Here is a 13,508-nt window from a genome sequence, read left to right as displayed (position 1 = left end):
AAAAAAAAAAAAAAAAAAAAGAATCCATGGAGCTTTACAATGAAAGCTATGGAGCCCCTATCTTCGATGTTTATGACGATGAAGAGCCAACGTTTGATGTCACTGATGATAACTTGGCGGTTCTCAGATTTGAGTATTTTGCAAAAAATATTCAAGTCATCGACTCAAGGATCAAAGTAGACACATTTTCTTTCGATGAGGTTATGCATGATTCAAGTTTTGCGCCTTCACGAAGGAAGATCGTACCACTACATGAGTTCAATGAGGGATCTGATCATGTTGAAGCCCTTATCACACGTCTTTGGGTCAGAAGTGTTTCTTACAAAACATACAGGCCGGCCAATTCTGCTCCGACGCGTTCATTTCAAAGGCATGAACCACCGACCCCAACACCAACCAAGCTCGGCGAAGAAGAACCAGGTCCTGGAAAACCACCACCACTACGTGATAAGAAGATTTACACAACTCGTTGTTTTGTGTCGAACCTTGAGGACAAGGTTCTTTGGAGGATGGGAGTATTGATAAGATCATAACCGAACCAAACCAAAGAAGATGCTTAGTGGTTTCCTTAGTTTTAGGATATCAAGACCACGATTCCATATCCCATTTTATTAATTATGTTCCTTGTTTCTAGGGTTGGTTATCAATCTGTTTTGTTTCGTTTGTGTATTTAAAGACTTCAATGTCACGTTAATGGAATAGACTTGAATTTGACAAAACAGAGTTTATCTCTTTGGTTTCTAGTTCATGTGTTAGACATAACACAAATCAATTGTGCACAACCAACTCTGTTTCTGAGATTGTGCACAACCAACTCTGGATTTGTGTTTAGATGAATTACATCGGTTGTGCTTTCCTCGTTTTGTGTTATGTCTAACACATGAACTAGAAACCAAAGAGATAAACTCTGTTTTGTCAAATTCAAGTCTATTCCATTAACGTGACATTGAAGTCTTTAAATACACAAACGAAACAAAACAGATTGATAACCAACCCTAGAAACAAGGAACATAATTAATAAAATGGGATATGGAATCGTGGTCTTGATATCCTAAAACTAAGGAAACCACTAAGCATCTTCTTTGGTTTGGTTCGGTTATGATCTTATCATTCCTGGTACGGTTATTTTAGATGAATAATTCTTGTACACAATCTTTGCTCATAAGTTGAATAGTGACATGTTTTCGGTTTTCCTATAGTATGTTACACACACATATATGGTTTATCTAGAAAGTGGAACAAGATGTGTATATGTCTATTTGTATGATTGTATCTACAACAAAACACAAACGAAGACATTATTTATATGCAGTAATTAAGTACAAACACAAGCCTTAATTAGCACTACCTTATTTATATAATACCCATATATCAAAAGCTTTACCCCTGTAAGTAGCAAAGTTGAAGAACATATCCTTCGGGTTTTATCTCGGCTTCTTATGTATCTGTATCGGACCTAGACTGCCCTGAGGAACTGGCCCGGGAAAACCTCCTCCATAAACCGGGCTCGGATTCCAAAACCCGTAATCACCATACAACTTTGGTAGAAAGCTCTTGGATTTCACCTTTAAGGAAGAAGAATCTAAATCTTGAGATGGATATTTGTTGATAGAAATAGAGGGTCTTGCCATGACGGTCGAGATGATGAGCATAGCAAGGATAGTTATGCCAAACATTTTAGATACATGAAAAACCATTATCATGAAGGAACTCTTACGATCTGCATGATGTTCCTACCTTTTCAAAGCTATTTAAAACCAGATTAGATAGAGGATTACAGCTCATATCTTGTTTTATTTATGTTAATTTTATATAATTATGAAACAAACTTGTTTTATATCAAATGTATAGTGTAATTAAGAGAGGGCATTTGAGGATACAAGTGGTTTTTTTTTTGGTTTATCACGTCATATGAATGAGAAAGTTCATGAGGTTTGCATGTACTTTCTTTCTTGTTTGTACATTATACGCGGAAACGATACTACGTTGGTTATGAATTCTCAAAATAGACCAAGGTTTAGGCCCAGAGTATGATAAGGGCTTCAATTAGTTTTTGCGTTTATGTTTTTTTTTTTTTACCCTTTTAGGTTTTGTTTGTCAAGTTAATAAAGAAAGCATAATGTTTTGGAGACGTGAGTATGCCTAAAAGAAAGCATAATTTACCCTTTTAGGCATTCGGGTACCCGTTCGGGTTCGGATCGGGTATTTCGGATTTTCGAGTTTAGAGATATAAGACCCGTTCTGGGTATTTCTAGATTTCGGGTTCGGATCGGGTTTGGTTCGGGTATTTTGGGTCTGCATTTGGATTACCCGAAGTTTACAAAACTCAAAATTTTAGTATCTAATTTAGTCTAAATTATTCAATAATACGCAACATATCTGAAAAATTTAGAGTATTTTTAACCCAACTTTACTAATAAACAGTTTAAATACTTCAAATTATCTAAAATATCTAAAAATCTGAATATTTTGAACACTTATAATATTAAAATTATAAATATTATTAATATATTACTACTACATATTAATAATGTGAGTATATTCGGATACCCGTTCGGATTTCGGTTCGGATCGAGTTCGGGTTCGGGTTTTTGGATTTAGAGATCTAGAATCCGTTCGGATATTTTACAATTTCGGATACGGATTCAGATCGGATATTCGGATCCAAATCCAAGTATTTTACCCAGACCTAATTTTCATTATAATTTATAAAGGTCTCTTATTATAATCAAAATTGGTTTTGTAGAGATCGTAAATGCAAACACAATTAAAAAAAGTAAAAGAAAACTTTCGTTGCGTTTATTAACAGTAACAGCCATCTTCTCGTAAAGAAATAAATAAAGTTGTTGTTTGAAAATAGAATAAATAAATGGTAAAATATATAAGTATGAACCTAATAATAATTATATAGAAAATAACCAAAACCTTAGAAAATTTAGTGGTCAAGACCTGAGTACCAGAAATGATCAATAATAGTGTCAATATAATTAATAACTCGCCGTTATTTCAAAAAATCATCATTATATTTCATAACAATAAATACAGAATACAGAAAAGGTTAACAATAACATTCAGTTAACAAATGATATCATCATTTGACTTGACTTCAAATACATTATCTATATATCCAAATCCTTATTTTCAGAAAATGGGTCATCATCTATTTAAATATAATATAGAAATATTTATTCTAAAAAATATTACTACTATTTCTTAAACAATTAATCTATATAATAATAACAATTTGAATAAATACCAACAACGTTTATGAGTTTTCGTCGTACATTTTCGTAAAAAGATATGTTGTATTTTTTAAAAATAATTTATACGGTTGCGTCTGTTCATTATAAAGTTGTATCTTTTCAGTATTTTTTCATCACTATTTTTTGTTTTAATAATTGTGTCTATTCGATATCCATGTCTTTTGAACTCTCTATATGTCTTTTCTTCGATAACTTATTTTTTGTTAAAACATAATTTATGTTTATAATAATTCAAAATAATTTCTATAAGATCAAATAAAAGTGACAGGTAAATCATCTATTTATCGTTGAATTAGATAATAAGATTTATGAAAATTAGATCAAATTTGGAAAAAAAAAATTTTTAATGTAATTAAGTATAACTAGCAAATGCATTTCGAAAATGTTAATATAAATAGAAACAATATTTGGCTAAAATTAACTTTAAAATATCATTAACTAGTTAATAAAAATTGATATACAGTATATACTATTTGACAAGTCTCTCTACAATTTTTTTTTTAATGGAAAAGTACCTGCTAGAAAAAAAGGAAATGAAATCATTAGATTGTGTTAATATTAGGTTAATAAAGTAACATGGCGCACGAGAGCTCCACAGCCGCTTCAAGTCTTCCTAGTGTAACGACTAATGATCGTCGTGGTGGTGGTCATCGCCGGAATATGGACTTAATCAGCTCCTTGCCGGATGCGATACTCCAACATATCCTCTTCTTTGTTCCGACGCAACTAGCCATCACAACTTCTGTCTTGTCAAGACGATGGAGGCATGTATGGTCCGATACACCTTCTCTTTCCTTTGATGATAGTTATAGGCCGCAAGTGCATGCTGCTTGGATAAACGAAACCCTAGATCGCTACACAGCTCCTAAGATGACCAAGTTTCTGTAAATGCGGATGAGGCAATAATAAAGTGCAGAAAGTAAAGAACACAGGAATTTTGTTAACGAGGATCGGCTTTTCCTACTCCCCGGGACCACATCCAGATTTCGATTTCACTAGAACAAGAAAGCAAATACAACCTATTCGCAAACGCGTAAATCAAGCACAACCCTCTTAATTCACCGCTCCGTTCTATAACATGAAATCTTAAGGATAATTCTCTACCCTTAACTAGACTAACATCAAACCTAGATTTAAACCAAGATAACCTAACCTTGAGCTAAACTCCCCCTGAGCATAGAATTTAGATCTTCAACTCTCTTGAGTAACCTTCACACACACGTCACACCGACGGACAAAGAAGCTTGATCACACAAGCACCAAAACCGCGAAACTAAACCGCACACAATGAGAAAGCTCTCTAGGGTTTTTATCTTTATCTCTCAACTCTCTTACTTCTCTAGGACGTGCCCAACACCTCCTTATATACTCATCAAGACTTCATAATCACCATAGGAGAAGATTTTCAAATTCCATAAGAAAAGAACTTTTTCCTTTTTGCTATTTTCTTTTTCCTTGTAAAACTCTAATTTAATCAACCCAATAAATAGTAGTTTTCCTCTTCAATTCATCCTCAAATCTTCCTTCAATATTGCTTTCTCAAACCTTCTAGAAACTTCTCACACACATAAAACAACAACAATCATGTATCACGTCTTGAATCACATAGACACTATTTCAGACAAACCAATACATCTTCATTCTCCCCCTTTTTGACTATGCTTGTGAACTCATCAGTTCAAACACCTAAAACATCACCAAACGCATCTTCATTCTCCCCCTGAATGAGTCACAACATAGTCAAAACTAACTGGAAAATTCTCCCCGTTTTGCAATACGTGGTTGATAACCTAGTACACCACCTCCATAGAACTCATCTTTTCTAACCCAAATCTTGTTGCGCCTTAGACCTCCATGATTGACTCCTTGAATGAATCTGAAACAATTCCTCTTAATATGTCCTTGAACTCCACAATGATAACATGTAGGACCTTGAAACCTTAAATCATAAGCATTCTCCATTCGGCTCTTCTCTCTCAACAATCTGAAACATCTTGGCCTAATATGCCCAACAATACCACAATGATGACAAACAGGTCGAAAAACGTTTCTAGGTGCATTCTGCTCTTTCACAAAAACAGTCTCTGAATCAGTCTTTGATGTAGTCTTTGAAGCAGTCTCTGACACAGTTCCTGATGCAGACGTGATTTTTCCATTTGAAACAAACAGCGGATCCGATTTTGAAATTTTTCCTTCCTATCCAAGGCCACACTTATCTGTCTTGCCAATACTCAGAATATGATCCAACTTCTTTGTACCATTATTAAGCATCCTTAAATTCTTTTGAGTTTCTTCAAGTTGCACTTTAGCTGGTAATGCTTCTTCTTCCTTTTATGTTGCATATTTCTCTGCTTCAACGACTTTAGCCTCTAAATCGAGCTTCTCCTTAATCAAGATTGAATTATCATCAACTACCTTAAGCCAATGTGCATACAACTTCTCATAACTCTTACCAAGTTTTTCATAACTCATATCGTCTCCATCACTATCATTATCAGATTCATGTTCAGATACAGTTGCAGGTTTTGCTGCAGGTTCAGAAGCAGTTGCAGACGCTGATGCAGACACTGATTCAGAACTATCTTCAAAAGTTGTAAACGCCACAAAATTCTTCAGTTCTTCTTCTTCATCTGAATGAGTTTCAGAATCACTAGTAACAACATTCATAGCCTTCTTCTTATGCTTTTATAGATTGGCACAATCAGGTCGTAAACTTATACAGGTGGTCATATACTCAGACAAACCAATACATCTTCAGTTTTATTTCAAAACCACAATGTATCACACTGTTGCCGACATGGAAAGGTGGATGGAGTTCGTCACGTCCCGCAACGTGGAGAATATATTCCTCTGCGTCGGTCGAAGTTGTGATTATTATTATTACTATAAGATTCCTGATTTCTTCTACACCAATTCCTCTATTAAGCAACTCAGCTTTGAGTTACCACGTTCTTATATGATTCCCTCATGTTCTGTATCTTGGACATCGCTAAAGAAGTTGTCCTTGTCTAACTGTTCTCTCTCCAATGAAACTGCTGCTAAGGTTCTATGTGGTTGTCCGATTCTCGAAAGCTTAAAATTGGATCATTGTCCACATCTTAGGGTTCTTGATCTCAGCAAATCCCTGGGCGTGAGAACATTAGAAATAGCCTGCAGCCGTTTTCTGACGGGGTCAATGCAGATTGTGGCACCACATGTCCATTCTCTCAGAATGTGGCACAACTATCAGTTACCATGTGCTTTAGTTGATGTCTCGTCTTTAACTGAAGCTAAAGTGAACATTTCCTGTCACTCAGTTGGAGAGACAATCAATGGTTATGATCTATTTCAATTCCTTCGTGAAATCCTAGAGAAGTTGCAAAATGCAGAGAAGCTTACTTTTGGGTGCTACATTCTTCAGGTATGTTTTAGGATCTAGTAACGTCTACAACTCTCTTACTTACTTTACTAATGTTGGTTTCACAGTTAACATGTGCCGATGGATTAGTTTTCATGAGGCCTGTATAAGTTTACGAATCGTACTAAGAAATATTTTGTTTTGTGGTTCACTTTCTCTTATTCTAGCTTTTATGTGTTGCGGAGGTTCGTGGTATTACTTTTCCGATGTTGAAGATAAAAGCTTTGATTCTTGAGACACAGATCTTTCAGTGTGTTATTCCTGTTATAGAAAGACTGTTGCAAAACTCACCTAATTTAAAGACGTTGACAGTTCATGCAAAGACAGAGGTTCGTATATTTACCATAAACTTCTTCTTTTATTTTCCTTAAGCCTCCCTTGTAACTATCATCGAGTTCGAATAATCCAAGAACCATTTTTTTTTTTTTTTTTCTGTTGGGAAGAACTATTGTGACGACTTCGTGGGCGTGGGAGGTGGTTGGAGATCAAAAGATGAAGTCTCTTGGAATAGATCCCGCTGGGAATTAGAGGCGAAGCACGTGGCTTCATTTGTGGAACTTGTGCTTACAAACGCAAAGGCATTAGACAAGATGGTTCTACAGTTATACGGAGATTACCCTAGTTTTAAGTTTGAAGAGTTGGTTCAAACACTTCCTCACAACAATACTGTCTCCATTGTGTTCTCAACCACGCAGAATGGCACACATCATATAAGTGGTGAATCATAGGGTTTAGTCTTTTGAGTCTTAAATGAACATCTTACATGGAACCTCAGTTAATTAACATACAGTGTGTTTTTTTGTTTTTTCGTTTTTTACTTACACGTTACACCCATTGGATCTGAACCCGGTTAATGACACAATGGCCATCTTAGACTGCACGTTTTTAAGCACAACTTCATCGGAAATAAGAGTAAAAATCTAATTTATTTACAATTTCTAAGCTTTTAATTGTTGTATAAATTATAAAGTAAAGTGAATTACACCTTTTTTTTTTTTTTTCTTTCTTCACAAGAAGCCGGTTTAACAGAAATCTAATCATACGGTTTGTGAGGATGAACCGGACCGGAGTAGCATTTAGACTTATGGGAGATCAAATCGTTTAAAAGAAGAAAAGAAATATTTTGAAAATGTCACGCAGAATACGAGGGACTGAGGATTGTACCTTCTTTCTCTGCAAAAAACTTAAACGTTGATTTGACTCATCTTCAACGTACTACTCTCTCTTACAATGTTACCTTACTTTTTCTATTTACTAGTCTTCACTCTCTCTCTCTCTGTTCTTAGTTTTTCTCTCTCTTTTGAAGCACAGATCCAACATCTCCTCCTCTTCAATGGCTGCCGCTACTGAGTTCCAGTTCCCCCCACGTTTCTTCAAAGTTTTCGTCTCCCTTTTTAGCTCAGATTCCATGGTAAGATGTTCTCTTTAGTTTTTTTTCTTTTTCTTTCCAGGTTTATCTGTACATGAGCATACCATTCTTGGGTTGGAAAGATTATCTTACTCTTGTTGGTTCCTTACAACTACGTCTGATTAAACAACACTGTGGTTTAAGTTTTTTTTTCGGTGGGCTTATCTGCATTTAAGCTCCTGTTAGTATAGATGTTGCTCTGCCGTTTCTAGGGTTTTGCTCTGTTTCTTCTTACCCCTTTGGTTTCCTCTGTTTTTTTGACTAATGAGTAAAGATTATAACTTTTCTGTATGAGTCAGCCTATTTTATGAACTTAAATCTAGAAATGTTTGAATATTGTGACTGGATTCTATCAAAGTAGAGGTTGTTTTGCTCAGATTCTGTTTTTCCTGTTGATGAATAGATTCTATACATGTGTTCTGCTTTCAGAAGCTTGTCTGCTTATTTTAATTTCTCTCTGGATGCTTAAAGTTGTAATTTTTTTTACTGAGAAGCTTCTTATAGGGTTTGGATTGACTTCTTGAGACTGTATGCTTTGATTTTGTCTGGTTCCGGAAAGTTGACTCTTTTAAGTTTTTAACTGTCCCTACGCTTTTGATTGAAGATCAAATCTTGTTTGTATGTGTTTACAAAACCCTCTGCTATGGTCAGAAGTTTCACTCTGACTTGCCTTAGAGTCTCTCTTTGTATGAGTATTTTCTTGAGTGTTGGCTTTTTGAGTTGAGCAGGTGATCCCAATCCCCTATGACGATCATCTTCCACGTCTTTTGCCCAAAAAGGTGATACTCCAAGGACCTGGTGGACGCTCTTGGAACGTAGCGACCGAGATAAGGGGAGGGGGAGATGAAGTGCATTTTGCACAAGGATGGCCCAAATTCGTCGAGGATAACACTCTTAACGACGGAGACTTTTTGACCTTCGTGTATAATGGTAACCACATATTCGAGGTCAGTATCTTCCGCAGTGATGGATGTAAAGAGACTAGCGAAGTCTTTGAAGTGAGTGAGGACGAAGGAGACAGTGTTTGTTCTCTAAGCAGTGACAACACAGAGACTCGTTCAAAACCTGAGATGGAGAATCCAATCCCGCAAGGCACAGACAAAGGTTTAACCACATTGTTAGCTTTTCCTCATCACTTAGATTCTTTTGTTTTGACGACTCTTTGAGATGTTTTTTCAGGAAAGTCAAAAGTGGAACTTGTGGAGGATTCTGATGAAGACGAGGATAGTGTTTATTCTGAAAGCAGCGAAGAGACAGAAACAGAATCTGACAGTGGCTCTGAGTTCAGGATAGGCAAGACAACCCCCAAACGCAAAAACAAAGGTTAGGTTTTAACCACCACCCATTGTTAGCTCTTTTCATCACTTGAGTTGTTTTATGTTAATTGCTTTCGGTAGATAAGTCTGTTTCGTTTGCTGTGATGTTTCCAGGAAAGAAGAAAGATCAGGAAGTTGTGCCTGTGGAGGAGGAGTCTTCTGAGGAAGACGGTGACGGTGACAGTGACAGTGATTATATTGAAGCGTTTGGTCAATTAGCTGTTGAAGACGAATCCAACAGTGAGGACAGTTCTTATGCTCCAGAGGAAGAAGACACAGCCGCCAGCACCACTTGCGTCAAAGCAAAGGTGGCAAATCTGAAGAGGAAAGGTAAAATAATACATTTAACTTTCATCAGTTTGATTGTCTGTGAGATGCTTAATTATATTAATGCAACATTGTTTTGTGTCTTATTATGTGGAACCAGATGCGGCAAAGAAGAGGAAGAAAGGTAAACAAATCATTTTCTTACTTTATAAGGTGATTAATTTTATGGGATGCTCATATAGAAATGCTTTTTGTCTCTTGAGATTTTTACAGTAGATCCCAAGATCAAAAACCCTGAGACCTATCTCGATGATCCGAAGAACATACACTTTGAGACGAAGGTGAAGAATAGGTTATACGAGCTGGTAAGAACTGCAATTATAAAATAATTGGTCCTAATAAGATACTCGTAATTTTAAACCTAGCTAACGTATTTGTTTGATTTATGTGCCTTTAAAAACGTAGTTGGTTCATGCACAATTGGTGAAAGACTATTGCTTGAGGTTTGGAGACTATGTTGACTACATTGACAGATTTGGGAAACTTAGAGCGAAAACAGCAAAATGGAAGGATCAACGTGTGTGTATCAAAAGATGGATGCGCATATGCAAGAGGAACAGACTGACGAAAGAGGACCGCGTTTTGTGTGAGCTCTTGCGTAGGGGTTCTTTTGTTTACGCGATCAAACTCCATGTAGTCCGCGGGAAAAATCTGTAGACGCTGCCATTAGTATGAGTAGAGCGAGAGAGAGAGAGATTGTGTTTCTCATTATGATTTCATCTTGTTGTTATCAAGAAAAGACCCATTCTCAACCAAACTTATGAGTTTTCATTATTGTCTACATCAGATTAACTAACTGTTTCTCTTGTTCTAGTATGAATCTTATTTTTAAAGGACAAGATCTAATCTTTGAGATATGTTGTAGCTGTGTTGTACCGATTTAGTTTACATTAGTACTTATGTTTTTCAGAACAGTAAAACCGCTACATGATAAATTGATAGAATATGCGAAACATAACAAGAACTGGAGTCAGTAAAAGTCTTAAAACAATAGATAATTAGTCTTGAGTGTTTCAGATGGAGTAAGATGCAAAGATGAGATCATCGATGAATTGGTAAAAACTCAAAGGAGAAGAAACAAAGGTAGAAAAAACTCTGTATCTTATTCTTAGATTTTCTTGAGCAACTGATTACGTTTGAAGTTGCAATGGTTTGCGTGAATCATGTGGTTGATACATGAACCGAAGGAATCTGTGTCTGTTGAAGATAGATATGAATCTTTAGGTACTACAAGATAAAATTAATGAAGCGTTTCTTAAATTGGTAAGTCTTTTCAACTTTTTAAGGGATGGTTGTGCAACAAAAGTGATTCAGGAGGGACGCAATACGAAACAGACAAGAGAAATAGAAAGCAGTTATAACACCACTTTCAACCTTTCTCTGTCTTCTTATTCATTTACACCATTCATCTTCTAATTTAAAATCCCAAAAGCTTTTCAACACTTTAAAACTTGTCTCTCTGCCTTGCAACTTTAGATCTTCTTGAGCTTGAGAAGGTTCCTGACTCTGAGAAGTAATGTTAATAAATGTCGAAAAATAATGTTAACAACTAGTATACATTTTTCCTAAAAAACAATTTTGACATCAGCGATAACTTTAGTCACTACTATACGTACTCTATAAATTGGGGCATGTATGTTTTAAAAAGCTTTGGAAATTGGATAGCCAAAATTATTGTCAGAGTATTTTTTGTATTTGCAAAGCATTCTTATGAACGCATAGTTTGCTTTGACTGTACGTACGTTCCATAGAAACAAAAATAATGGTAGTGTATATTTGGAAAAGGATATACGATGAATGAGTCATGAGAGAGAGTATGGTGTATTTTTGGAAACGGATATACGATGAATGAGAGTATGAGGCTAAAATTAAGTTTCAAGATTCATAGTAATAATTTAACATGTGTTTTGAATGATTTATATATAAGTTAACCATATGATACGCGCCGAATAAATGAGATTTAGTCAACGACGGACACGCTTTGATCCAAATGTCTCCCATGTCCCGATCTTGACCCCAAGTCTCCTCCTTTGTTATATTTCCCGGCACCTTCAATATTTTAATTTGATTTGCAAAGATCCTTTATAAAGCATATAGTATATTTTAAAAAAATTTAAGATACTCTTATCAAACATGTGAGTATCATTCATGCATCAAACCACTGTTTTGTGTTATGTCCAATCTGAAGCGTTAAGCTTTTTCTATTCCACTCTTGGCATTCCAAACACTATGATACAAGTTATTAGTCATATGATTAAAAAGATAAGAAAACATTCAGCGCGTAAGACGTAATTAGATGCATCTCTGAAGAGATAATTAGGAATAGTTAAGTAGTTGTCCAAAACTGTATTGTTTTTATTGCTTAAAACTGTATGACTTCGGTCATGGGTTTTGAAATGTTAAGTTTTTAATTAAAAACCAAAAAAAGTAGTTGTCCAAAAGAAATGAATCCGAATAGAGTGACACGACTACCGTGTGTAAAGTTGTGGCTCTTTTATTTTCGTCGGAATAATTTTATTAGTAAGGGATCATTTTTGTTACAGTCATCACATAACAGATCAAAGGCTCATCGATAATGAACAATTCATGGAACTAAAACAAGATTAGCTACGTATGATTAACAACATACAATACAATATCCCTTTGTCACATGATCAGAGCTACGGAAATGATTCCTCTATTTGCATTTATTTTTTCCATTCCAAAATTTGATTCAAATTATTAATATAATTCCGGATTGAAATTTGAAGGAGGGCTAAGCTAAGGGTTGTTTAGTCCAAGAAAACCTTTAGCCTCTACCGTAAAAATAAATTAATGCAATTTCGATCTCCTTATACTTTTCATAGCCAATTTGAGTCCAAAATTTAGCCATACTAGCTAGCATGTTTCAAAAGAAAAAAAAAATGTATAGGTTACAAAGTTTTGTATATATGGAATATTTTAAAAATTATTTTGGAGTTTCTTCAAGATTTTAACTAATTTGATGTATTTTGTGATGATTTATTTTATGTAATGTAATTATTTTTTAGTTATTAAGTCAAACGATTTATGTAAAAATACAAAATAAAAAACGTAATTTGTCGACCTCCGTTCTCTATTCCAAATAACTTACAAGAAAATCTAAACATCTATTATATTGGGACATAAAAAATATTGGTTTAGAGTTATAAAAAATTGTAATTCACAAAATAATATATTTATAATTAATGTTTAATATACTTATTTTCTTAATAAGTGTAAACCCTACAAAGATTTAGTGAGGAACATATTGAGTGTATTACTGTTTATAACTTCTGATGGTAACTCAATTACAACATTGCACTTTTTCAGCGACTTGAATTAGTTATTGGTAGTCCGACCGGTTTTGATTTAAAATTATAATACGTATTAAATCTAATACTAATATAGGTCATTGTTCAAGAAAACGCTAGGAGATATGTGAGCGGTGAGCCGGTGATTCAGCACTTAGCACTTAGAACACTTAATCGGAATCTAGACAGTTTAGACATTTACAACATAAAACATTATATATATAATATTATATATAAAATTATGTAAAAATATATGCTAGAAAAATAAAATAAAAATCATAAATCATAAACAAAAGTTAGAAAATACATTTATTTAAGTTACATTAACTATATAAAAATGTTTATAATTATGTATATAGATATAAAATTTACTAATTTAAATATATATAATTAAAACAAAATTTATGCAATTTTAGGCGGTTCAAACGTTCATTTAAGTGTTTGATGAGCATCTAGCGCCTAGATGACGCCTAGACCGTCTGGAAC

At 34.7% G+C, this 13,508-nt stretch overlaps 2 protein-coding genes and 1 pseudogene across 4 annotated transcripts; 2 read left to right on the top strand and 1 right to left on the bottom strand.

Annotated features, from left to right (window-relative positions):
* Positions 1-1,218: 1,218 nt before the first annotated feature.
* LOC104741448 (uncharacterized) lies at positions 1,219-1,870 on the bottom strand (annotated as a pseudogene). Its single transcript, XR_015580977.1, has one exon. The product of XR_015580977.1 is annotated as an uncharacterized LOC104741448 (transcript).
* Positions 1,871-3,839: 1,969 nt separating this feature from the next.
* Positions 3,840-7,388, top strand: LOC104743585 (putative F-box protein At1g60180). Its single transcript, XM_087486029.1, has 5 exons — positions 3,840-4,082; positions 5,762-5,856; positions 5,955-6,663; positions 6,828-6,989; positions 7,071-7,388. Exons 1-5 carry the CDS (start codon positions 3,840-3,842, stop codon positions 7,386-7,388), a joined length of 1,527 nt encoding a protein of 508 aa, XP_087342155.1.
* A 379-nt stretch (positions 7,389-7,767) lies between these two features.
* On the top strand, positions 7,768-10,568 carry LOC104741447 (B3 domain-containing protein At4g34400-like). Of its 2 annotated transcripts, XM_087484390.1 has the most exons (8): positions 7,768-7,872; positions 7,972-8,071; positions 8,797-9,172; positions 9,248-9,391; positions 9,499-9,714; positions 9,812-9,835; positions 9,925-10,016; positions 10,117-10,568. In XM_087484390.1, exons 2-8 carry the CDS (start codon positions 7,994-7,996, stop codon positions 10,366-10,368), a joined length of 1,182 nt encoding a protein of 393 aa, XP_087340516.1. In that variant the 5' UTR covers positions 7,768-7,872; positions 7,972-7,993; the 3' UTR covers positions 10,369-10,568. The 2 variants fall into 2 exon arrangements, with proteins under 2 accessions (XP_087340516.1, XP_010460626.2); XM_010462324.3 differs by lacking the exon at positions 7,768-7,872 and having other exon boundaries at positions 7,890-8,071.
* The last annotated feature ends 2,940 nt before the right edge of the window (positions 10,569-13,508 follow it).

This window comes from Camelina sativa, chromosome 14 (assembly GCF_030686135.1).
Source record: "Camelina sativa cultivar CO46 ecotype springtype chromosome 14, ASM3068613v1".
NCBI lineage: Eukaryota > Viridiplantae > Streptophyta > Magnoliopsida > Brassicales > Brassicaceae > Camelina > Camelina sativa.
Note: the sequence above shows the minus strand (reverse complement) of the source record. Positions and strands in the feature narration are given on the sequence as shown.

Excerpts from the sequence above, each read along its gene's own strand:
- LOC104743585 (XM_087486029.1), top strand. The coding sequence starts at position 3,840 with ATGGCGCACGAGAGCTCCACAGCCGCTTCAAGTCTTCCTAGTGTAACG. Across the intron at positions 6,664-6,827 it reads TTGGGTGCTACATTCTTCAG|CTTTTATGTGTTGCGGAGGT; the intron begins GTATGTTTTAGG and ends CTCTTATTCTAG. Across the intron at positions 6,990-7,070 it reads CAGTTCATGCAAAGACAGAG|AACCATTTTTTTTTTTTTTT; the intron begins GTTCGTATATTT and ends GAATAATCCAAG.
- LOC104741447 (XM_087484390.1), top strand. The coding sequence starts at position 7,994 with ATGGCTGCCGCTACTGAGTTCCAGTTCCCCCCACGTTTCTTCAAAGTT. Across the intron at positions 9,392-9,498 it reads CCCCAAACGCAAAAACAAAG|GAAAGAAGAAAGATCAGGAA; the intron begins GTTAGGTTTTAA and ends TGATGTTTCCAG. Across the intron at positions 10,017-10,116 it reads AGAATAGGTTATACGAGCTG|TTGGTTCATGCACAATTGGT; the intron begins GTAAGAACTGCA and ends TTAAAAACGTAG.